The 23754-nt window shown below is 47.0% G+C and overlaps 1 protein-coding gene across 1 annotated transcript in view; it reads right to left on the bottom strand.

The window, feature by feature from the left end:
* Positions 1–22260, bottom strand: part of NOL10 (nucleolar protein 10) — a 57714-nt gene extending 35454 nt beyond the window's left edge. The window contains exons 1-13 of the mRNA XM_073674157.1: positions 22052–22260; positions 21554–21599; positions 21216–21314; positions 21049–21126; positions 20057–20094; positions 19233–19369; positions 18731–18796; positions 18463–18523; positions 18256–18341; positions 17388–17466; positions 12869–13018; positions 9387–9453; positions 7792–7844 (exon numbers count right to left, since the gene is read on the bottom strand). Coding sequence (XP_073530258.1) covers positions 7792–7844; positions 9387–9453; positions 12869–13018; positions 17388–17466; positions 18256–18341; positions 18463–18523; positions 18731–18796; positions 19233–19369; positions 20057–20094; positions 21049–21126; positions 21216–21314; positions 21554–21599; positions 22052–22117 — 1026 coding nt within the window. The 5' untranslated portion in view covers positions 22118–22260. The remainder of the gene's footprint in view (positions 1–7791; positions 7845–9386; positions 9454–12868; positions 13019–17387; positions 17467–18255; positions 18342–18462; positions 18524–18730; positions 18797–19232; positions 19370–20056; positions 20095–21048; positions 21127–21215; positions 21315–21553; positions 21600–22051) is intronic.
* Positions 22261–23754: the final 1494 nt, after the last annotated feature.

The raw sequence follows: 23754 nt of genomic DNA, 5'->3' as shown, positions 1-23754 counted from the left end.
TGCAAATATAGGGTCTGCTGAAGGCCCCCCATCCATCTATGAAAAAAATCTTATGATCCCATATGACTATTAGAAACAAAACACATTTTTAAAGAAAAAAAAACACCAAAAAACTGTATGACATTTGTTATCACGGTAATCGTCCTGGGCTGAAGAATCATGTTGCCAGGTCATTTTTTTTTACCACAATTAATGCTGTAAAAACAAAACTGCAACTTGTAAAACTTCTAAGTCTTCATACGGCTATGTTGATGGAAAATTTGAAAAAAAAAAAAAAAGTTATGGCTCTTGGAAAAAAGATGAGAAAACTAAAGCACGAAAGCTGAAATTGGCAGCATTTTTAAGAATCAGATAAAATCCAGGGCTAATTAAAGAAAAGCCTAAGCCCAGGAGAAGCAAGTCTGCTAATGTAGGTGCCCCCTGCAGAGGCCGCCTTGTCAATGGCAGATGGGCACATACACTTTGATCAAACTTTGTGCCAAGTCCACTAATTGTACAACTACAGTCCATATAGCAGTAATGCAGCTCACTACTCATATATTCACTGCTGACACAAGCTGCGGTTGTGTGTTTATATGCCGGAGCACAGAAGTCACAGCAAGCTGAACATTCAGCTCATTTAGTTAGGAGCCGCCTAATGGTTAAGTCAGTGATTACATCTCCGCACCCAGTTCTCAGAATCCGCAGTGGGTGATCCGCCCGATGATGCAGTAAAATATTGGTTGCCTCCATCTCACACGGCTATAGTTCTGCCACTGCGGGACTTGTGAATGGCACCACTGATTTTACCATATAGTATGCTGGAAAAAAAAAAATCCAAATGACAAGAAATTGCAAAAATAAGTGCATTTCCACAATAGTTTTTAGGGTTTTTTATTTACCACGTTCACTATATGGTAAAACTGACCTGCCATGACGATTATCCAGGTCATTACGAGTACGCAGATACCAAACATGTATAGTTTTTGCGTTTGTTGCCAAAATGTTATGGGTTTTTTTGTACAGAGGGGTGTGGCTAATTGGATTCTCCAGGGGGCGTGTCTCCAGAGAGAATTACCCTTTGAGCCACATCCCCTTGAAAAGATAAAAATTAGAAAGAAATAAAAAGGCCCATATCTCTGAAACCATGTGGCGGATTTTTTTAAAACAAAAAATGAAATAATCAGGGGAGCAGCGGGAATAAAATAAGAGCAAGAGGGATTTTTGGTACTCACCGTAAAATCTCTTTCTTGGAGCCTTCATTGGAGGACACAGGACCATGGGTGTATGCTGCTGTCACTAGGAGGTTGACACTAGGCAAAAAAAAGAAATAGCTCCTCCTTTGCAGTATACACCCGCCTACAGGCACCAAGCTCACCAGTTAGTGGCTAAAGCAGTAGGAGGAACATAGAACAGTTAACTATGCAACGCCCAACGGGGCACAACTGTGAAAACTAAATTAGATGCCCAACAAGGCCAACTGTACCTATGCCCAAAATCAGGGAGGGTGCTGTGTCCCCCAATGAAGGGTCCAAGAAAGATTTTACGGTGAGTACCAAAAATCCCTCTTTCTTTATCGCTTCATTGGGGGACACACGACCATGGGACGTCCAAAAGCAGTCCCCCTAGGGTGGGTGAACAGAAAAAGATAGCCACAGACTAGGTCTGACTGCAGGCAACCACTGCCTGCAAAACCTTCCGTCCAAGACTGTAATCAGCCGAGGAGTAAGTGTGGACCTCGTAAAACCTTGAAAAGGTGTGGAGTGAAGACCATGTTGCGGCCTTACAGATCTCAGAAGCTGAAGCCAGATGGCGAACAGCCCATGAGGCCCCCACCGCCCTGGTGGAGTGAGCTCTTACCCCCGGAGGGGGAGGTTTGTCCGAGACGCGATATGCCTCCAAAATGGTCAAAAGTATCCAACGGGCGATGGTTGACTTGGAAGCAGGAAGACCCTTGCGACGCCCTTCAGGGATGACAAACAGGGCATCCGAACGCCGAAGGGAAGCCGTTCTAGAAAGGTACACACGTAGAGCTCTGACCAGATCCAGATTATGCAGGGATTTCTCCCGAGGGTGCACTGGGGCAGGGCAGAAGGAAGGCAAAACAATGTCCTCATTGATGTGGAAAGAGGAGACTACTTTTGGCAAAAAAGAAGGCACTGGCCTGAGCACTACGTTGTCTTGATGGAAGACCAGAAAAGACGACCGACAAGAGAGGGCTGCGAGCTCTGCAACCCTCCTAATAGAGGTAACAGCCACCAGAAAAGCCACCTTCCAGGAGAGAAGAGAGGCTGAGATGTCCTGAATGGGTTCAAACGGGGGCAGTTGAAGGACGCTCAGGACCATATTAAGGTCCCATGGATCCACCAGGGAGCGATAAGGCGGCGCCAGGTGAGCCACCACTTGTAGAAACGTCTTGACCTGAGGACGGAAAGCCAAGTTACGTTGGAATAGAATGGACAAGGCCGAAACTTGGCCTTTGAGAGTGCTTAGAGAGAGTCCCGCTTCCAGGCCAGACTGAAGAAAGGCCAAAATGACAGGTAGCGAAAAGGACATGGGAGCTAGCTGATCCTTCTCGCAGTGACGAAAAAAGGCTCTCCAGGTTCTGTGGTATATGCGTGAGGTTGCGGGTTTCCTGGCACTAATTAGGGTCTGGATAACGCTGTCCGCAAAACCCGCCTTCAACACTGCGGCCTCAACGGCCATGACATTAAATTCAGAGAACGAGAACTCTGATGAATAGGCCCATGAGAGAGAAGGTCCGGGCGGTCCGGCAGTCTCCAGGGGGAGTCGACGAGCAGGTTTAATAGATCTACATACCAGACGCGTCTGGGCCAATCCGGGGCTATTAGAATTACCGATACTCCTTCTGTCTTGATCTTTTTGATGACCCGAGGGATCAATGGTAGAGGGGGAAAAAGATAGGGCAGCTGGAACTGAGACCATGAAATGACTAGCGCGTCTTGAGTGATCGCAAGGGGATCGCGGGACCGGGCTACAAAGGATGGAACCTTGTGGTTAAACTGAGACACCATGAGGTCGACGTCCGGCGTGCCCCATCGTTAAGAAAATCTGATGGAACACCTCGGGATGGAGAGACCATTCTCCTGAGGCAAGGGCCTGCCGACTGAGGAAGTCGGCCGCCCAATTGTCGACCCCCGGAATGTGGACTGCTGAGATTGCCGGAACTGTGTTCTCGGCCCAAACTAGCACTCTTGCCACCTCTTTCAAGACTGACTTGCTGCGCGTTCCTCCCTGACGGTTTATGTATGCCACAGCAGTGGCGTTGTCAGATTGTACGAGGACTGGGAACCCTGCAAGAATATCCTGCCAGTGACGCAATGCCAGGTAGATCGCCCTTATCTCCAATATATTGATCGGTAGGGAGACTTCGTGGGGACTCCAACAGCCCTGCACCGTGTGGTGAATGAAGACTGCCCCCCAACCGATGAGGCTGGCATCGGTCGTGACCACCTGCCAGTGGAGCGGTAGGAATGACCTCCCGGGTCTGAAGGAAGAAGGTCCACCATATTAATGACCTTCTCACATGAAGAGGCAACCTGATGCGTCGATCTAGAGACGACAGTTTCTTGTCCCATGCCAACAGAAGGGCCAGTTGAAGAGGCCGGGTATGGAACTGGGCAAACGGCACTGCTTCCATAGCTGCCACCATTTTTCCCAAGATACTCAGGCACAGAAGAAGACGGCGTGGACTTGGGTCGGAGAGAAGGTGAATCCCCCGACGGAGAGTGTTTATCTTTTCCCTCGGGAGAAGGACCCGGGTATGGGTCGTGTCGAACTGCATCCCTAGAAAGGTTACACGTTGAGATGGGACCAGGGAGGATTTGTCTGTGTTGATCAGCCAGCTAAACCGAGAGAGCGTGGTCAGGGTGATCTGGACACTGTGTAGACCGTCCCTGAACGTGGGACCCTTGATCAATAGGTCGTCGAGGTAGGGGATAATTACAATCCCCCTGGTTCGTAGAATGGCCATGACAGTCGCCATTACCTTTGTGAAAACCCTCGGGGCGGAGGCAAGGCCGAATGGGAGGGAAGTGAACTGGTAATGTGCGTTCTGGAAGGCAAATCGAAGGAACTTCTGATGTGGTGCGCAGATTGGGATATGAAGATACGCGTCCTGAATGTCCACTGAACATAGATATTCCCCGGCCTCCATCGAGGCGATTACTGACCTGAGGGACTCCATTCTGAAGTGCCGTACACGTATCTGTCGGTTTAGCTGTTTGAAGTCTAGGATCGGACGTAGTGAGCCGTCCTTTTTTGGATCAACGAAAAGATTGGAGTAAAAACTGGAAAACCTTTCCTGAAGGGGGACTGGAACTATGACTCCTGAGCGCAGAAGGGAGGCAATGGCCTGAAGGAAACCGGGAAGCAGATGGATGATGGGGGTGGGACCTGAGAAATCGTGTTCCTGGTATGGTGTTGAGCTCAATCGTGTAGCCGGAGGTCACAATCTCCTTGCCCCAGGCATCCTCTATTGCCAAGACCCAAGGGTCTCGGAACAGAAGTAGACGGCCGCCCACCCTGGGAGAAATCCCAGGTGGGAGTGACCCGTCATGCTGAGGAAAATCTGTTGGATCGTGATCGGGATCCAGAGGGCTTGGAAGAGCGACCCTTTGCGCGCCAGTTGGGAGTGGGCCTAAAGGTAGGCTTACGTGCCTCTTGCTGTGCTGGGGTACGGTCCTGTTGAGAGGAGGGTCCCGGTTGAGCGAACCGACGAAAGGACCGGAACTGAAGGGAACGTCTCCTAGGAAAGGGGCGATTAGGTCTCGGCTGGGGAAGGGAGGTGCTCTTGCCCCCAGTGGCATCAGAGATGATCTGGTCTAACTTAGACCCAAACAGCCTGGAGCCCTGAAACGGGAGATTTGTTAAGCGATTTTTTGGAGGCCGGGTCGGCGTTCCAAGCCTTCAGCCAAAGAATTCTACGTATAGCGATGATATTGCTAGAGACGCGGGCTGAACAGGTAGCAGCGTCAAGGGACGCCGTGAGAAGATATTTCCCTGCGTGGGCGATCTGATCCGCTAGGTCAGCCAGATCGTCTGGGGAAGCCTCCATTAGGATTCCCTGCCTAAGCTGTTTGGCCCATGCGGAGACTGATTTTGATACCAAAGTTGAGGCGAAGGAAGGACACAGGGAGGTGCCAGCAGCCTTGGAGGCTGACTTCGCCAAGGCCTCAACCTGTCTATCCGTAGTGTCCTTGAGGGAGGAACAGTCTGGAAGAGACAGCACAGTCTTAGACGAGAGACAGGAGGATCCACAGAAGTGGACTCCGTCCATTTGCTGACGAGGTTGTGGTTAAATGGGTATAGCATGTCTAACGGTTTCTTTCCAGTGAAGCGCTTTTCTGGATGCTCCCACTGTTTCTGAAAGAAACCATCAAATTCTGAATGGTTAGAAAAGGTGCGTGCCGAGCGCTTGATTCTCTTGAAGGAAACAGAGTAGTCCTGAGAAGGGCTCTCGTCCTCTTTAACATGCAGTGTCTTATTGACGGCCGATATAAGGCTGTCAACCATGTCCTGGATTCTAGAATATTGGTCCGTGTCGGATCCAGAGTCAGAATCTGATGCCGTGTCTGATCCCGGAGCGACCTCTGGGGAAGAGGTGTGAGATGCAGGGAGCAATTTGGAGTCTGGAGAGCTGGAGGATGAGCTTGTGTGAGTCCGTTTCTGAGAACGTGACCTCGGTCTGCCCCTAGGAGGAGGGGGCAGGGGTGCCTGCGAATCGTCCGTGGGAACATTCGGAGCGCTGGTGGCTGTGGATAGCATGGGCAAAAGTTCTAGGACCTGCACCAGAGATTGAGATACCTTGGTGAGGTCAGAGACAGACTGGGACATAGCAACAGCCCACTCCGGAGGAGGGGGGAGTTACCTCATCCTGGGCGGCAGGGGGGTCTTGGGGTGCCAGCATGGTGGGAGGCTTGCAGGTCGAGCAGAAAGCCGTTGTCAGACCCACGGGCCACTTAGTACTGCAAAGAGCACAGGCGCAGTACGTGACTGTGTGAGCGGGACGGACAGAAAGCTCCCTGGGTTTGGGTATATGTGCCTAACCAGGAATACGGCAGAGGAGGGAGCCTGTGTGTGTGGAAGTGGCAGAGTAGGGCCTACCCGGTCTGTAATGGGCACGGTCCCGTATCCCACGTCGGAAACTCCGGAGCCGCGGAGACAGGAGCAGGGCTGCGGTGATGAGGCAGTCACAGAATGATGCTGCCGGAGCCAGAACAGGGAGCAGCGTAGAGGGGCGGGGCAGGAGCAGAGCGTGCTGCCCTGAGTAACCTAGGGGAGCCGAGGCTCTGATAGGCAGAAGGAATGGGGGCGGGCTTAAGAACCCAGCCGCTGATAGGTCCCCGGGAGAACTGTGGGCGTAACAGAAGCGTCACATTGCTCCTCGGTCCTGATTGGCCGATTGCCGGAGGGGGCGTATACCCGCCGGTAAGAGGAACGCCCCACCCGAGACGCTCCCGATGGAGAAAACGCGGGCAGATTTGCCGCGCAAAAAGGAAAAAGAAGGGGAGGGGGGTGCCATGCTGAGGGGGACGCCATGCTGCGGGAGATGCCATGAAGATGCGAGGAGAGGGTGCATGGCCAGGGAAGCGCAACTGTAAGTGAGCGTCGGTGGAGATGTGATGCCCCCATTAACAATCCACGGGATTTACAGGACCCGCTGGCAGGCAGCTCTGTGCCATATCCAGTGTTCTGAGGGACCTGGGGGGCTGTGGTTGTAAGGCAGCAGGAGTGGGAGGGATTACCTTTGTTAGAGGTCGGATACCTCTTCTTCCTCTCCCCTTCTGAGGATGGTCACAGGAGGTCCTCCGTAGATAGGGGAAATCCTGGCTCTTCCTCCTTCCCGCACTGACCGGTCCTGGACAGTGCAGGAGACGGTGTCAACCCCAGAATCTGGGGGAAAGTCACCGCGGGGACCACCGCCTCCCTCCCAGGCCGCTCCGAAGAGGGGGCTGGGGTGGGAAATGGGCAAGGACTGGCCACCGGGAATCACCCTGAAAAACCTGGAGGTGAGAGGGGGTAGGTCCTGCCCAGCGGGTCAGAGAGTGGGCGATGTGGGGGTTGCCACACTGCTCTCTCGGTCGCTTGTGGGTTTACAGGGGACGCAGTGTTACCTGTTAACCCTGATGAGCTGTATCTGAAAAATTAAGAACAAGGATTAATAAAACACAACAGGGTTGGATTTGATAGTGTCTGTAGGAGGTAGACCTGGATCCTAAGCTTAAACTGGTGAGCTTGGTGCCTGTAGGCGGGTGTATACTGCGGAGGAGGAGCTTTATTTCTTTTTTTGCCTAGTGTCAGCCTCCTAGTCACAGCAGCATACACCCATGGTCCTGTGTCCCCCAATGAAGCGATAAAGAAAACTGGCCATTTCTGACCTAGTCTTTAAAGGGGTATATTCCCAAATGAGACATTCAAAGCATATTGTGTTTCTAGAACAGTAGGCAATGGAGGTTGTCGTGTATGCACGGCTCTTCCGGAGCCAGGTGGAAGCATGCTCATATCTTCTGGGGTCCCGAGTACACCATCTGCCCAATTAAACCAGGATGAGTGGGAAGGTTTCTCGCATAATTGGACAGATTTGCCACCCATGAGTGAGAAAGCCGACGGATAACCCCAGAAGAAAAGGGATTTTGGCAATAGTGTTTATTGAGTGGTCATGATTCAAGGAACACTGCTCGTACTGAGCCGCCATTAATAGGTACAGGCCAAACAACTGTATGTATCTACGCCTGTTAAATAAAATGTCCATGGCACACAGCACCCACGACACAGAACGGGTGAACTTACCGGAATATAATAGACGTTCATTTTAGGAGCTTCGTTGGCCGTGAACAGCATTCCTGGGGATGCAGAAGGAAAAAATGTTATCAGACACCTGGCAGCTGTGCGGAGTCTACGGGCAGAACGATAGCGGGATTATGGGAACGTTCTGCATCTCACCATTATCATCAGTGCTGACAGCAGGGAGCAAATCAAGAGGGGGAGATAGGACCCAAAATATATACTCGGTGATAAAACCTCATGTACTGACAGTCAGGCCTCAGACACGGAAATATAGCAGCACCCTCTACTGGACAGTGCAAAGATAGGCGGGTAAAGAAACCAAAAGGGGAATGGTCACGACAGAATGACCGTCTTATAAATCAGTTTGTTTTTTTTATAGTTTTTCTCAAAACATCTCTAAAAATATTTGACATTACATACACACATACACATACACATATACATATATATATATATATATTCACACACATACACTGTAGAGAGGAAAACTTGATCTCTAGCGCCACCTATTAGAAGTAGCAATCCTAAAAGTCAATGTCAACCCTGTAAAGAGCCATGCCACATGACTTAGGATAAGAAGCCAAACCAGATCCTCCATTTGCAGACACATGTTTAAGGGTGTATTCCCCTCATCAGTGCAAAGCAGGAGATCTCTTCTGGCTAGGCAAGAGGCCTCTGACTGTGGGTCTAAGGCCACGGCCCCACTATCATCATTCGGTCAGTATTTTTTGTCAGGAGTGGGAGCCAAAACCAGGAGAGGAACAATCAGAGAAAAGGTATAATAGAAGCAAGTCACCAATTCTCCATTTATCACCCACTCCTGGTTTTGGCTCCCACTCTTGAGAAAAAATACTGACCGAATACTGACCAAATACTGATAGTGGAGCCGTGGCCTAAGGGTATAAACTGGATAGCACTTAGCCCAATGTTATTCTATGGGCAGCACACAGTGATTATTTTCTCGTGCCGATTCAGCGTGAGAAAATCTCAGCATGCTGCGAGTGCATTTGAGAATCGGATCGCACGCCCCCATACAAATCTATGGCTGCGGGTGAAACATCAGACTGCAGTTGTGATGTCATCCGAGTGCAGTCCGATTACTGCGGATGCCGGCAATGGAGGAGATGGAGAAGTTACTTTTTCCGTCTCCTCGGCACCTGTGATACAATTCTCTCATGCGAGAGGATCGGTCACAGTAAGAGGACACTCAGCGCAGTCTCCGAGAGTCTGATCCACCTGTCATTTACATAATACGCCCGATTCTCTGGCACTAGAGAATATACGCTCATGTGGCCCTGGTCTAAAGGGGAACATTTCTCCTTGTGGCTGTGTGTTATAGAATAGCTGAAGGAGAGAGTAAAATGATGCTTGCACCTGTGTAACCCCAGCACTGCCCAAATTACCTAGATCTTGGTTTCCCTAAAAATAGGGTATTGGAGGGGGGAGGGGAGCTACGATGTAAAACTGACTGACCCCATTGCCTTGCAGTAACAGGTACTGGAGAGCAGAAGCAAGGGAGCACTGGCTCTATGGGCTGATTGTGGTGACAGTGGGGGGCTGAAGACCGTATTAGGGGGTCACATTTTCTATATTCTCACCTGAATTAGGATAAAGGCAAACATCATTGACATCAACCTCGGGTTCAATGGAGGTAAAAACTTTTCCCTGTGGGGAAAAAAGAAAATAATATCCTAGTGAATTAAAGTGGTATTCCTATCGCCAAGATCCGATCCCAATATGTAGTAGGAATAATAATAATAATAGCAAATACCTCCAATTAGAAATGTAGTATAGTTCTTCTGATTCACTATGTCTCTTACCCCATGTTCAGGGCATTGCAGAAACTTAGGTATCTATGGTTACGGCCACTAACAACTAACTGTCACTATATGAGTGGTTGCAAACATGGCTACCTAAGCTACTGCAATGCCCTGCACATGCGGTAAGAGACATAGCTAATCAGAAGAACTATACATTTCTAATTGGCTAATATTATTACACACACTACATATTGGGATAGGATCTTAACAGTAAAAATAACTCCCTGGTCGTGAGATCCAGGTAGATGATGAGTAAGGCTGAAGGAGACGCCGCCATCTGCACATTATGTGGCATCTGGAAGCATTTTCAGGCTGTACAATCCGGTTCTGAAATAATTGCAGAAAACAAAATCCCATTCATTCCCGTAATCCCAGCAAGATCTGCTATAAAACCGGAGCACACACCCTGGAGATGTGCGCTCGGACTGGTTCACTGCTGCAACCAGTGGGTAAGACGGGAAAGGCCGCCCATAGACCTGGAGCGGGCAAATAAACCAGGTCTGGACACAATTACAGAGCGCAATGTTCACACTGCACAAAGTTTTAACCCCGTCTCGACCAGGCGATAGATTTATTTTGCGCTTTCATTTATTCCTCCCCTTTTTCAAAGAGCCAGCACCTTCTTATTCTTCTCTGGACAGCAGTATGAGGGTTTCTTTTTTGCGCGACCAGTTGTTTCTACGGTTCTCATTGTGCAGTATTTGGAGCTGTGACAGCCGGCTTTTCTGCGTTGAGCTGATGTTTTTATTGATATCATTTTGACTGCTTCTTATTGCATTTTTTTCGATGTTTTGGCAAAAAAATAAATAAATGCATATCTGCCATTTCAATTTTTTTCTTATTACGGAGCTTAGCAATAGAGTTACTTCATTTTATAATTGATTTATCAGACTAACAGATGCAGACATATCACTTATGTTAATTTTTATTTCTTTATTTTGAATGGAGGAAAAGGGAGCAATGTAATATTTTTTCTGTATTTTTAAAATATTTTATTTTGTATATTTTTTTAGTCCCCTTTGGGGACTTGAACCCCTGACCATCTATATTATATACCGCAATACCCCAATATTGCAGCATATAGTAAAAATCAGAAGTCTCCAGGCTGGTCTTCACCGGAGCACTGTAATAGCAGACCCTCCCCAGCGGCTATGATAACCCATAGGCACCCCGCGATCGTGTCACGGCCGATGGGTTTCTGAAACGGCGCGCCACCTTGTTTACCAACTGTAAATGCTGCTGTCAAGAGATTGGCAGCAGCATTTAAAAGGGTTGTCCGGCCTATGTGACTGCAGACTTATCAATCCTCACAGCGTGCAGTGCTTCTCTGTCATCTGACAGCAAGAATGTGATTTGCACACTTCCAACTAGACATGTCCAGCCTCACTCAATTCACTGGCATTGAGCGAAACTGCGCAAGTCTAGTCGGCATGTGTCTGCATGTATGTAAATCACATACTTGCGGTCATGCGTCTGCAGCTCCTGCCACTGCACACAGTAAGGATTCACGAGTCTGCAGTCGCATAGAGTGACTGTAGACTTGTAGCCTAGGGCCGGACAACCCCTTTAAGAGGATAACAGTGGGCGGCGCTCTGCTTGTTGCTGTTAGAGGCAGATGCCAGCTGTATAATACAGCCATTATATCCCAGGAATGATGCGGGCACAGCTCCTGAGCCTGCAAAAAAAAAGATGCGAACCCAACGTTGGATGTATTGAGAAAGATTAAAGATGTGGAGGGAGACAGATGACTGTACAGGAAGGTTTTATCTACAGGGGAGGAAGAATAGTTCTGCGACTAATGGGAGGAGAGACTGCCCTAATTACTAAGAAGCAATAGTCACGTGTAATGGTATATTCATAGGAGGCAGATTTGCACCCAAAAATGTCTGTCATTGCTGGCAGTAATCAAAGCAGACACAGCAGCTAAAATCCCATTCAGACGCACGGGATGGATTTTAGACTGCGAACAACCTTCTGTAGATGAGAGATATAGTCCTGTATCACAGGCAAAGGGATGAGCCAACAAAAACCCATCACCTTGCCTAGTAAAGGATCTGTTCTCTGGGGGTCTTATCAATCAGTAGGACGGGAGGGCCTGATGCAGGACCCTCAAGCTTCTCCTAGGAAGGAGTGAAGAACGAACAGCGCACGGATGCAACTCCGCTGTCATCAATGTGCGCTCCATTTTTAACCACTAACCCATGTACACGAATGACTAAGTTCAGAGAAAAACGGAAAGGGCTCCACTTTTTTTTTCTGTGCACCAACTGTCAGCAAAAAAATATATAAAATAAAAGTGATCATGCGAGCAGCCCCACAAACTATACCGGGGACGTGTCCAATGTGTGAAAAAGATATGTGAATGAGTCCTGAAGCTGTTTTTTCACCAATTCTTCTCAGATGGATCACATACCCAGCATAGCCTATGAAGCGGTTCACACTACCCTTTTTTTTGGAGACTTCTCAGTTTCTGATCTGCAGATCAAAATCATGCATTGAAGAAAAATTGTCCATGGAAAAAAATGTTGATGCACTTTTACAATCCATGTATCATTTAACTGCTGAAAGTTTTTAAGGCCTAATTCAGACGTCGGATTTTCACCTATGTGTGCCATCTGTGAATCTTCATGGATAGCGCCAATACCTGTTATTGTCTATAAGGCCATTCACATGTCTGTGATTTTTCGATCGGCCCAAGGAAAAATCGCAAAACACATCTCCGAGGGTTGGATCAAAATCGGAAGTGCAAGTCAATGGGTCCGTGAAAGTTTGGAAACTATTTTTTGTTGCTTGCATGCAATAAAAACACTTGACTGGATGGTCATGGTCAACAAGTAGATGGTAAAATGCTGATGAAAACCAGTCTTTTTTTTTTTTTTTGCATATGGGAAAAAAAAAACTCTGATGTCTGAATAAGTCCTAATGGAGCAGTGGCCATGCTGCCATGTCTATGGTGCTGATGGAAACAGCAGAGCGCTTTACTTCGTGGTCTCTGTCAGCTCCATACACATTGAATTAAGCTGCAGGTGGATTGTGGGACCACCACTTCATTCCAGTGATCATACAATACCCATCCTGTACATAGGTAATACATGTTTTTCATGGGACACCCCCTATAAGAATGTAGCACAATGCAGTATGGTCAGAACTGACACTGGCAAAGTGTTTTCCTGACGTGCCTATGGCGGCGGTCGGGTCCAGCGGACTCTGGCTGACTATTCTCACAGCGATCTACCAGCACCGCACATTTCTGCACTTACATTATCCTTGTTCCACATTTTGATGATCCTGGAATCAGAAGATATAATCAGCTCTAACGGATCGTGAAACTGGATGGATTTGATGGGCAGCCCGTACTGGTGATCCTTTACAATCAGCGGCCGGTTGGAGCGGAGATCGTACACCAGAACCTGCAAAAGGAGGACGGGAAATTAAAATAATTGTCAAAAAAAAAAAAAAAGTGTAAAAGTAAGCAGCGTGACTGTGCCCAATACCCACATAAAGGGGCACCCTGAGGGCAATGGTACATGCACAGTGCGGGCACTCAGATCGGTGGGGTCGCCTTTCGTTCCCCCCCCCCCATGGGATTCTACTGCACATGTCTATAAAAAAATACAAGTGGAAGAAAAGAAAATATTATAAATATAAAATATATAATATAAAATATATATAATCTGGCAACAGAATTCTCCAGGTCCGTATGGTTAACATGATCCCATATTCACCAGGAATCAGTCACAGAAAGCCATCTGATCACAGCGTCCTCCCTCAGCTTCTTATATCATGAGTACAGATCACCATGTACGCTGGATTCTGACTATTTAATTACAGCAATTTTTGGATTCTACCATGTATTGGAAACGGGTGATGCTAGTGTTCTAGTCCTCATCCTCTCTGAAGGGACAATTTGCATATTTAAAATTTCCCAGAGGAGCATGCATGGCCTACAAGTCTCCTCACCCTGACATGCCAGGCTTGGCTTGCTACTCTCCACAAAGATAAATGTTACCCTTTAGACCCTGGATTCTACCATGAATTCTGTCCCTCTTCACTTTCCTTGAAGAATAAATGTTGCTTGCTGGTTAATACATTTATTTGGGATTAAAAAATAATTTTTACAATTATTTTGCATGACAAATTTCACAGTTTGGCTTTTACAGGCTCTTTGTATCAACTTCGATGCAGTCTGTGGTCATAAATCGACCGAGAGGAGATCAGAAAAGAAAGATAAAAGAACTACAGACTGCCCATTAAAGTGGGTTGACTGACTGATTCTCAGTTAACTCCTTGTTCACAGGTTCAGTATTCAGTCAGTATTTTACATCTGTATTTGTAAGCCAAAACCAGGAGTGGAACAATCAGAGTAAAAGTATAATAGAAACACGTCACCACTTCTGCATTTATCACCCACTCCTGGTTTTGGTTTAGAAATACTGATGTAAAACACTGACCAAATACTGAACGTGATCTAATGCATACTATGTAATACAGAGGCTATAAAAGGCAAACTGCAAAAGTTTTAATGAAACCGTTGCAAAATAATGATTTTTCATTGATTCATATTTTTACCATACACCGTAAAAACGAAAGCCCAAAAATTAAAAAAAAAAAAAATGCAATTTTTGGGCTTTCGTTTTTATTTTTTTACATTTCACCACCCAATTGTATTTTTTTCCTGTCTTTCCAGTACATTATATTGACAAATCAATGATGACATTCATAACTACAAAAAAAAAAAAAAAAGTTATAGCTCTTGGAAGAAAAGTAAGAAAAAAATCAAAAAGCGTAAAAATGAAAAATATACTCATCAGGACAGGGATAATCAGACTAGTTTTACTATTATTAAAGGGATTCAGCTTTATCGTGGGCTCGCATGCAGACTTTGGGCTGAACTCAGCTTTTTAGGGTATATCTACAACCCCTGGCCAAAATTATGGAATCACCGGACTCGGAGGATGTTCATTCAGTTGTTTAATGTTGCCCTGCATGGGGCATTATATGGGGGGTGAGGTGACATCCTGCATGGGGCATTATATGGGGGGAGAGGTCACATCCTGCATGGGGCATTATATGGGGGGTGAGGTCACATCCTGCATGGGGCATTATATGGGGGGAGAGGTCACATCCTGCATGGGGCATTATATGGGGGGAGATGTGACATCCTGCATGGGGCATTATATGGGGGGAGATGTGACATCCTGCATGGGGCATTATATGGGGGGAGATGTGACATCCTGCATGGGGCATTATATGGGGGGAGATGTGACATCCTGCATGGGGCATTATATGGGGGGTGAGGTGACATCCTGCATGGGGCATTATATGGGGGGAGAGGTCACATCCTGCATGGGGCATTATATGGGGGGAGATGTGACATCCTGCATGGGGCATTATATGGGGGGAGATGTGACATCCTGCATGGGGCATTATATGGGGGGAGATGTGACATCCTGCATGGGGCATTATATGGGGGGTGAGGTGACATCCTGCATGGGGCATTATATGGGGGGGGATGACATCCTGCATTGGGCATTATATTGGGGGGGATGACATCCTGCATGGGGCATTATATTGGGGGAGTGACATCCTGCACACATATTATTCCCTCATTTAGAGGATATTTTTACAAAAAAGTGAAATTTTCAAAAATTCAGAAAATTGGCTGAAAATGACGAAACATCAAGGACTCATCGGGCGAATCACTCTGGAACTGAAATCGGGACGCTCACTGACATTTCCCCTATCTGAAAGTCTGATAAACGCTGGAAAAATGAGTAAGTCTGAAAAAAAAATTTTTTCAACTTTTTTCAATTTTACCCCCGTGGGATATATATTCTACCCACACACATTTGGAACTCCAGATCACAGACATGGCACAAAATTAAAGTAATTTCAAATGGCAACTTTAGGGCTTTAAGAAACACTAAAAGAAATCAAGATTAAAAATGTGGTACTCAGTAAGGGTAATTTTTTTTCAGACCAAGCAGAGGGAAAAAATTATGGAATCACTCAATTCTGAGGAAAAAATTATGGAATCATGAAAAACAAACACACAAAAGAACCCTCCAATACATCACTAGTATTTTGTTGCACCACCGCTGGCTTTAATAACAGCTTGCAGTCTCTGAGGCATGGACTTCATGAGTGACAAACAGTACTCTTCATCAATCTGGCTCCAACTCTCTCTGATTGCTGTTGCCAGATCAGCTTTGCAGGTTGGAGCCTTGTCATGGACCATTTTCTTCAACTTCCACCAAAGATTTTCAATTGGATTGAGATCCGGACTATTTGCAGGCCATGACATTGACCTTATGTGTCTTCTTTCAAGGAATGTTTTCACAGTTTTTGCTCTATGGCAGGATGCATTATCATCTTGAAAAATGATGTCATCATCCCCAAACATCCTTTCAATTGAAGGGATAAGAAAAGTGTCCAAAATATCAATGTAAACTTGGGCATTTATTGAAGATGTAATGACAGCCATCTCCCCAGTGCCTTTACCTGACGTGTAGCCCCATATCATCAATGACTGTGGAGATTTGCATGTTCTCTTCATGCAGTCATCTTTATAAATCTCATTGGAACGGCACCAAACAAAAGTTCCAGCATCATCACCTTGCCCAATGCAGATTTGCGATTCATCACTGAATATGACTTTCATCCAGTCATCCACAGTCCACAATTGCTTTTCCTTAGCCCATTGTAACCTTGTTTTTTTCTGTTTAGGTGTTAATGATGGCTTATGTTTAGCTTTTCTGTATGTAAATCCCATTTCCTTTAGGCGGTTTCTTACAGTTCGGTCACAGACATTGACTTCAGTTTCCTCCCATCCGTTCCTCATTTGTTTTGTTGTGCATTTCCTGTTTTGGAGACATATTGCTTTAAGTTTCCTGTCTTGACGCTTTGATGTCTTCCTTGGTCTACCAGTATGTTTGCCTTTAACAACCTTCCCATGTTGTTTGTATTGGATCCAGATTTTAGACACAGCTGACTGTGAAAAACCAACATCTTTTGCAACATTGCAGGATGATTTACCTTCTTTTAAGAGTTTGATAATCCTCTCCTATGTTTCAATTGACATCTCTCATGTTGGAACCATGATTCATGTCAGTCCACTTGGTGCAACAGCTCTCCAAGGTGTGATCACTCCTTTTTAGATGCAGACTAACGAGCAGATCTAATTTGATGCAGGTGTTAGTTTTGAAAATGATCATTTACAGGGTGATTCCATAATTTTTTCCTCAGAATTGAGTGATTCCAGAATTTTTCCCTCTGCTTGGTCTGAAAAAAAATTACCCTTACTGAGTACCACATTTTTATCTTGATTTCTTTTAGTGTTTCTTAAAGCCCTAAAGTTGCCATTTGAAACGACTTTAGTTTTGTGCCATGTCTGTGATCTGCTTTTTTCAACATTAAACAACTGAATGAACATCCTCCGAGCCCGGTGATTCCATAATTTTTGCCAGGGGTTGTACATGTTGACTATTCGCTACAGATGTTTCTGCATCTCCTGGCAGGAAAAACTCAGCGAATAATAAGTTTTGGCTGCAGATTTTTCCCAACTCATGGGTGAAATCTGCAGCAAAAACACTGAAAGGACTGACATCCTGCAGATTTAAAACTGCAAGGAAAAAATAAGCAACGTGTGCATGAGACTCCAGGAATCTCATTCCCTTTGCTGATACTAGGAAATCCTTCAGGTTTTGTGACAAAACTGGCAAGAAAAAAAAAAAAAAGCAATATGTGCACCGACCCTTACAACCAATGGCATCTCCTTACCTGTCCGGTGGACATTCCCACGGCCATGTGCAAGGGGCCATTAAACTTCAAAGCAGAGACAGACGGTAAACCCTCAATTCTGAAAGAAGAGACACAGACGGATGATATTGATATAATCCATGTAACAAAGATAAAGGGACAATTCATTATTTGCATTTTTTTTTTCTTCTTTAAGTCACTTATGCAGTTCATAAATTTTGAACAAAATCAAAATTGCTCCTTATTTTTGCCTTTTGTAACTTTTAAGCATAAAAAGCTGCATGTTCTGCTAAGAAGTCATACAATTTGCACAGGAAATTCAGAAGTTTGACTTTTGTTTTTTTACATTTTTCATAGTGTAGGGGGGGGGGGGGGGGGGGATCAGCCAGCAATCCGATTCTGCAGGTCAGTACAATTACAGAGTGGATACGAAGTTTTACACTCATTTCTTAGTTCCCTTAGGGGACTATGCATAACAAGTCCAGCCACAGGTTGATCTTCATAAGTGAAAACAAGATGGCGGTAGCAGGGTCCTTCAGTTCAGCTCCAGTTACTACCGATAAGTGCAGGTGCTGGCTGTATAACAGTCGGCATCTTGAGTGTTTGGAGGGGGCTCAGCTCCTAGGCCTGCTCCATATACCCGCACCCAAGCTTTGATGTATATATAGGTATCCAGTTAAAGGGAAGCTCCATTGTCGTTGCCATTCTCGTTTCCCCACTACAAGTCCTGATCAGCAGCTACCATTCCCAAGTCGGCCATGTAACCCGTCCTGCATAGACACCTTGGCAATAGCGCTGTCGATCTACATCTGTCAGACAGGGATCAATTAGCGTGAGCCCCGGACGATCTACCAGTCAATGATGTGCTGCGGTTTGTCATTGTACTTACTCTGTGTCTTCTGTTACACTGCCCAAGGCACAGTCCAGAATCCCCACGCGACTCCTTATCCGGGGGTCCCAGCATTCCACTTTACCCTATGGAGGGGGGGGGGGGTATTTAGAAGCGTAACCATCTTTCATCATCATGCAAAAGCTAAAAGATCAGCGATCCAAGTGAGAAAAGAAAATATGGCCGCCAAGTGCAACCAAGCGTTACCTCCACTGTGCCGGCTGCAAATAAATGGTGCGCAGGATTGATGTCACAAACGTTAATCTGCCTGGAAAATAAAAAGGCAATTGTATACATGATATACTGTCAGCAAGGTTAATATTTGGAGGAAAGGAAAAAAAAAAAAAAAAAAAATCAAGACAAAGTCCTAAATAAAATCCTATACAGATGGATGCTCTCCAGTGTGAACTCATTCATTGTTACGCGACACTCTGGTGCCATCTGGTGGCTTTCAGCATGTATTACTACAACTTACGTAGCTTCAGTCTGTAGGGGATTTAGGTAGCGTCCTTGCTCTAAATTTAACCGGTAGACTTCAGAACTGGAAAGAGAGGAAAGTTTATTTTATTTATTATAAGGCGAGGTCTAGTTTATAAATGGAAATTTGTATTTTTAGACAAATACTTCCCGTGTATGCCACTTCATATCCATACATCAGCACACATTGCAGGATAAGAAAAAAAAAGCGCATTGCCTCACAGTGAATAGACAAAATAGGCAGAACGACACCTACTAGACCAATGGGGAGCAAAAAGGACAATTTTGGCCTTTGTCAGGTGCATGGGAGGCTTATGGCTATTATCAAAATATTTGCCATACCTCTCCCAATGCATAAGATCGTCACAACCCCATAGATCAGGTGCTGCTGCAGAGGGACACCCTGTGACCAACACATTAGCCGAGGTCCCATAGAGTAAAAAGGGATTGTCCAAAGCAGAACCTAAAGTAACGACGCGGCTCCCCGTCACTCTTCTTACCTTGCTCCAACAAAATACACATCGCAGGATGGGTAGTGGTAGGAGAAATCTCGGCCAAACTTTGGTATCCTCAGCTTGTAGTAGAAGCCGTGCTGCGAGTGGAACTCCACATACCGGTCGCTGTAGAGGAAGAGGAGCTGGAACAGAAAAGACAAGTGAGGACGAGCCACCTCCTCCGATCAGGCAGGCCGCCATCGCTGACAGATCGGCGCTTAAATGTGACATTTCTATGCACCGAGATTCCAGTATGAGAGCAAAGTAACCCATCCTATGTATGATGTTTGGGGAGCCAAGTATCCAAATACTGCTCGAGGGATTAGATACTGTGCCAAATACTGCAGCCTGTATCCAACCCCCTCACATCTGATGACCGGCCATTCTGCACTTTTATCCTAGTGTGTCCCAGACTTCTCCTGTGCAGCCCGTCCTCCACCCTCCATAGCTTAAAAGGGAGTCTCATCACAGACATTTACAGCACATCCAAAAGATGCTGATTATTAGGTAATTCCCCCGCACCCCTTCATGCCCTTGCTCCGACTTGGGTCATGACCGCAGAGATGGCTGCCCACGTGCATCACTCCTCATCCACCTCCACAAAAGTCAGGACCGGCATCCATCATCCTGCGCATCATATGCCATAAGTATCTAGGATACAACAACCCCTTTAAGATAAAGGTTCTGCTACACATGGACTGGGCAGGATATGCTTGGATTTTTAATGAACCATGTGCCACATGTGAATGTCACCTCCTCACCCCTACCCTCCCACCGAGACCCCCGCCTGAGGGGTACATAGTGTAACGGGACCCTATAGCAGCTCGTACCTTAGAGTAGTCTTCTGATAAGACGTCAAATTTAACCACTGAAAGAGAAAAATAAGTGCGGTGAGTGACTGTGCCGCTATAATGTCCTATACTGACGCAGAGGTAAAGGAGTATTCCCAAATTAAAGAAAAGGTCTCGTTCTATCTTATTTGCGCATTAAAGAACGTGGTGAGATGTGTCAGTTTATACCTTGTTCTCCTGGAGACGTGTCCAAATAATTCTGGTTGGTGAAGGTCGAGCACGCACAGTGTATTTGGGCACGAATTGTTTGCCGCCTTGGCACAACAGGACGAGTTAACGCAGCGGTGAGGACGCTGTGCTGTGGAGGCTCCTCCGTGTCTTGGCTACAAGTGAGCGCAGGAGATCGAAGCTCCTCATTTATATCACAAAACTACCCCAGCAAAGCACCGATTGAAATAATTCTGGGACATGTAGTTTCCCAGCCACAATCAGCGGTCAAGTACTGGGCGATGCAGGAGAGTCCACACTACTCCATTCTGTGATGGAGGAAGCAGGGCAAGAAAAGTGACTACACGCAGTGGATATATCTAAACTTAGGTTCTGGGATGTTATGTTGGTTTAAAAATAAATAAAAAAAAACATTTTTGGGAATGCCCCTTTACTCCAGAGCTGCATTCACAAGTCTGCTATCCAGAACAGTCATGGTGAACATTCATTTCTTATAAGAAATAATAATTCTCTTTTGCTGCACAAGAAAATGGTTGCAGTTTTTTTTTTTACATATTTTGAACACTGGTGATAGTTCTACAGATGCTGGCTGTAAAACGCAGCCTTCGCCAGCAATGTGTAAAGGCAGGCTCAGCTCCTGAGCCTGCTCCTTACACCCACACCATGACACGTGACATACTTATGTATCACATATCTGGAAGGGGTTAAAGTAGCCACCCTTAGTTCAGGCTAAATTGATCAAAGTATCTGAAAACAGGTTTTATCCAGCAGACGGCCCCCCCCCCATAAGGAGCGATAATTACCCTCTGAATCCAAGCACCGCTCAAACTTCAGAGACAGCTGGTAAGTGTCGTAACAGCGGACACGAGGCTTGTACGTTCCTGAAAGAGATAAGCGGAAACGTCATGGCCGACACCTTCACCGAAGACTCCCCATAGAGGCACAATACAAGCATCATTCCCGCACTCACCGGTGGCCAGAATGTACTGCCCGTCGCGGGAGACCCTGATGTTGGTGCTGACCGTGGGCATCTCAAAGTCCTGGATGAGTTCGATCCTCCTCCGAACATCTAAGAAAACATTTCATGTTACAGAGAAAGGTGAACGAAGCGGCCATTATAGGCTACAGGGCTCACGTGGCACCGACGTGGCAGCCGGTAGATTCGGCACAGACATCGTAGGAAAAGCTCCTGTGCAGGAGGACAGTAGACATTTTTGTTTTTATTTTTTACTCTAAAGCATTTAAAGGGGTTGTCCCAAATATCGGAAGCCCCCTTTAATGCGGTTTCGGTCCACTCCTCACACTCACCAACATTTTGTTTCTGCAGCGCCCTCTTCTTCCGATCAGAAAGCCACTGGAAGAGAAGATGGATCCAGGTCATTACCAAATGACGACGTTATACGTCACCCAGGACCTGAACGGTCACAAGAAGAGCTGAGCAAAAAGTAATGTAAGCCCCCGATCCAGCAGGGATGTCAGTGGTCCATCTCTTCTGACTGTCCCCCGCAATGTCAACGCGGGCGTCGTGGGTCTAAAAGTCAGAAGATGCCGCAGGTAGGGGGCAGTGTGCAGGGCTACCGTCTGCTGGCCATGGACTACTGACATCACCGCTGCAAATCTGACCTGCTGAGACCCCAAACCCCCGGCAATCACAGGAATGGGGTCATGTGTCCCAGGATGGGGCAAGACCACTATGTTGACTGGACCCCATAAAAGCCCAAAATGGGACTATCCCTTTAAGACCACCCATGGGAGCACAGGCAGCACCTGCTGGGGATCTGCACGGCGGCAGCAGTAGCCACTCACCTCCGGCAGGGACTTCCCGCAGCTCAGGCTGTAGATCTTCACGTCGTTCACATTAGACACCTGCATGACGGAAAAAGATGGAGACTACGGGAGCCACATCCCCAGACAACACGGCGAGCACCGCCTGCTCCGAGCCGCACACTCACACACACAACCACATGGACAGGAAGCAGGAAGTCGTACCAGAAAAGCTGCAAAGCGACGCCATCTTGTGGTTGTCAGCGCTTAGGGATGACGTAATGAGCAAACGCGGCTGGTTGGCAACACTTTTACCTAAAAGAACAGCGCCATCTGGTGGTTGTTCGCTCCCAGATGACGTAATGATTAGTCACGTGGTTAGCAAAGGTTGAGCGCCCTGAGTGAGTTCCAGACTAATTAACACGTTTACTCATTTTTATTCTGATAAATTTAGACTTTTTATAACTCTAACAACGATTTACAACATTTTCCGACTTTATTACATTTGTAGAAGCCACTACTAATTAATTTTTGACCTAAGACTCACAACACCTATTAAAGGGTTTGTCCAGGTTTATGACTTTGTGTGACTGCAGACGTGTGAATCCTCACATCGAGTGTACGTCTAGTCGGAATGTGGCCGGGAGTGTGTATATCGCATACATTTGGTCACATGACCGCCTGCTGCCGGCACCAGAGAATTCTCACATCGCACGCAGCGAGGCCGCGTATGTCTAGTCGGAATGTGGCCGGGAGTGTGTATATCGCATACATGTGGTCACATGACCGCCCGGTCTCGCACCAGCACCAGAGAATTCTCACATCGCACGCAGCGAGGCCGTGTACGTCTAGTCAGAATGTGGCCGGGAGTGTGTATATCGCATACATGTGGTCACATGACCGCCTGCTGCCGGCACCAGAGAATTCTCACATCGCACGCAGCGAGGCCGCGTATCTCTAGTCGGAATGTGGCCGGGAATGTGTATATCGCAAACATGTGGTCACATGACCGCCCGGTCTCGCCACCGACACCAGAGAATTCTCACATCGCACGCAGCGAGGCCGTGTATGTCTAGTCAGAATGTGGCCAGCAGTGTGTATATTGCATACATGTGGTCACATGACCGCCTGCTGCCAGCACCAGAGAATTCTCACATCGCACGTAGCGAGGCCGCGTATGTCTAGTCGGAATGTCGCCGGGAATGTGTATATCGCATACATGTGGTCACATGACCGCCTACTGCCGTCACCAGAGAATTCTCACATCGCACGCAGCGAGGCCGCGTATGTCTAGTCGGAATGTGGCCGGGAATGTGTATATCGCATACATGTGGTCACATGACCGCCTACTGCCGTCACCAGAGAATTCTCACATCGCACGCAGCGAGGCCGCGTATGTCTAGTCGGAATGTGGCCGGGAATGTGTATATCGCATACATGTGGTCACATGACCGCCCGGTCTCGCCACCGGCACCAGAGAATTCTCACATCGCACGCAGCGAGGCCGTGTATGTCTAGTCGGAATGTGGCCGGGAGTGTGTATATCGCATACATGTGGTCACATGACCGCCTGCTGCCAGAACCAGAGAATTTTCACATCGCACGCAGCGAGGCCGCGTATGTCTAGTCGGAATGTGGCCGGGAATGTGTATATCGCATACATGTGGTCACATGACAGCCTGCTGCTGGCACCAGAGAATTCTCACATCGCACGCAGCGAGGCCGCGTATCTCTAGTCGGAATGT

This window comes from Phyllobates terribilis, unplaced genomic scaffold (genome assembly GCF_046119375.1).
Source record: "Phyllobates terribilis strain yellow unplaced genomic scaffold, ASM4611937v1 Scaffold_3__8_contigs__length_932513732, whole genome shotgun sequence".
NCBI lineage: Eukaryota > Metazoa > Chordata > Amphibia > Anura > Dendrobatidae > Phyllobates > Phyllobates terribilis.
Note: the sequence above shows the minus strand (reverse complement) of the source record. Positions and strands in the feature narration are given on the sequence as shown.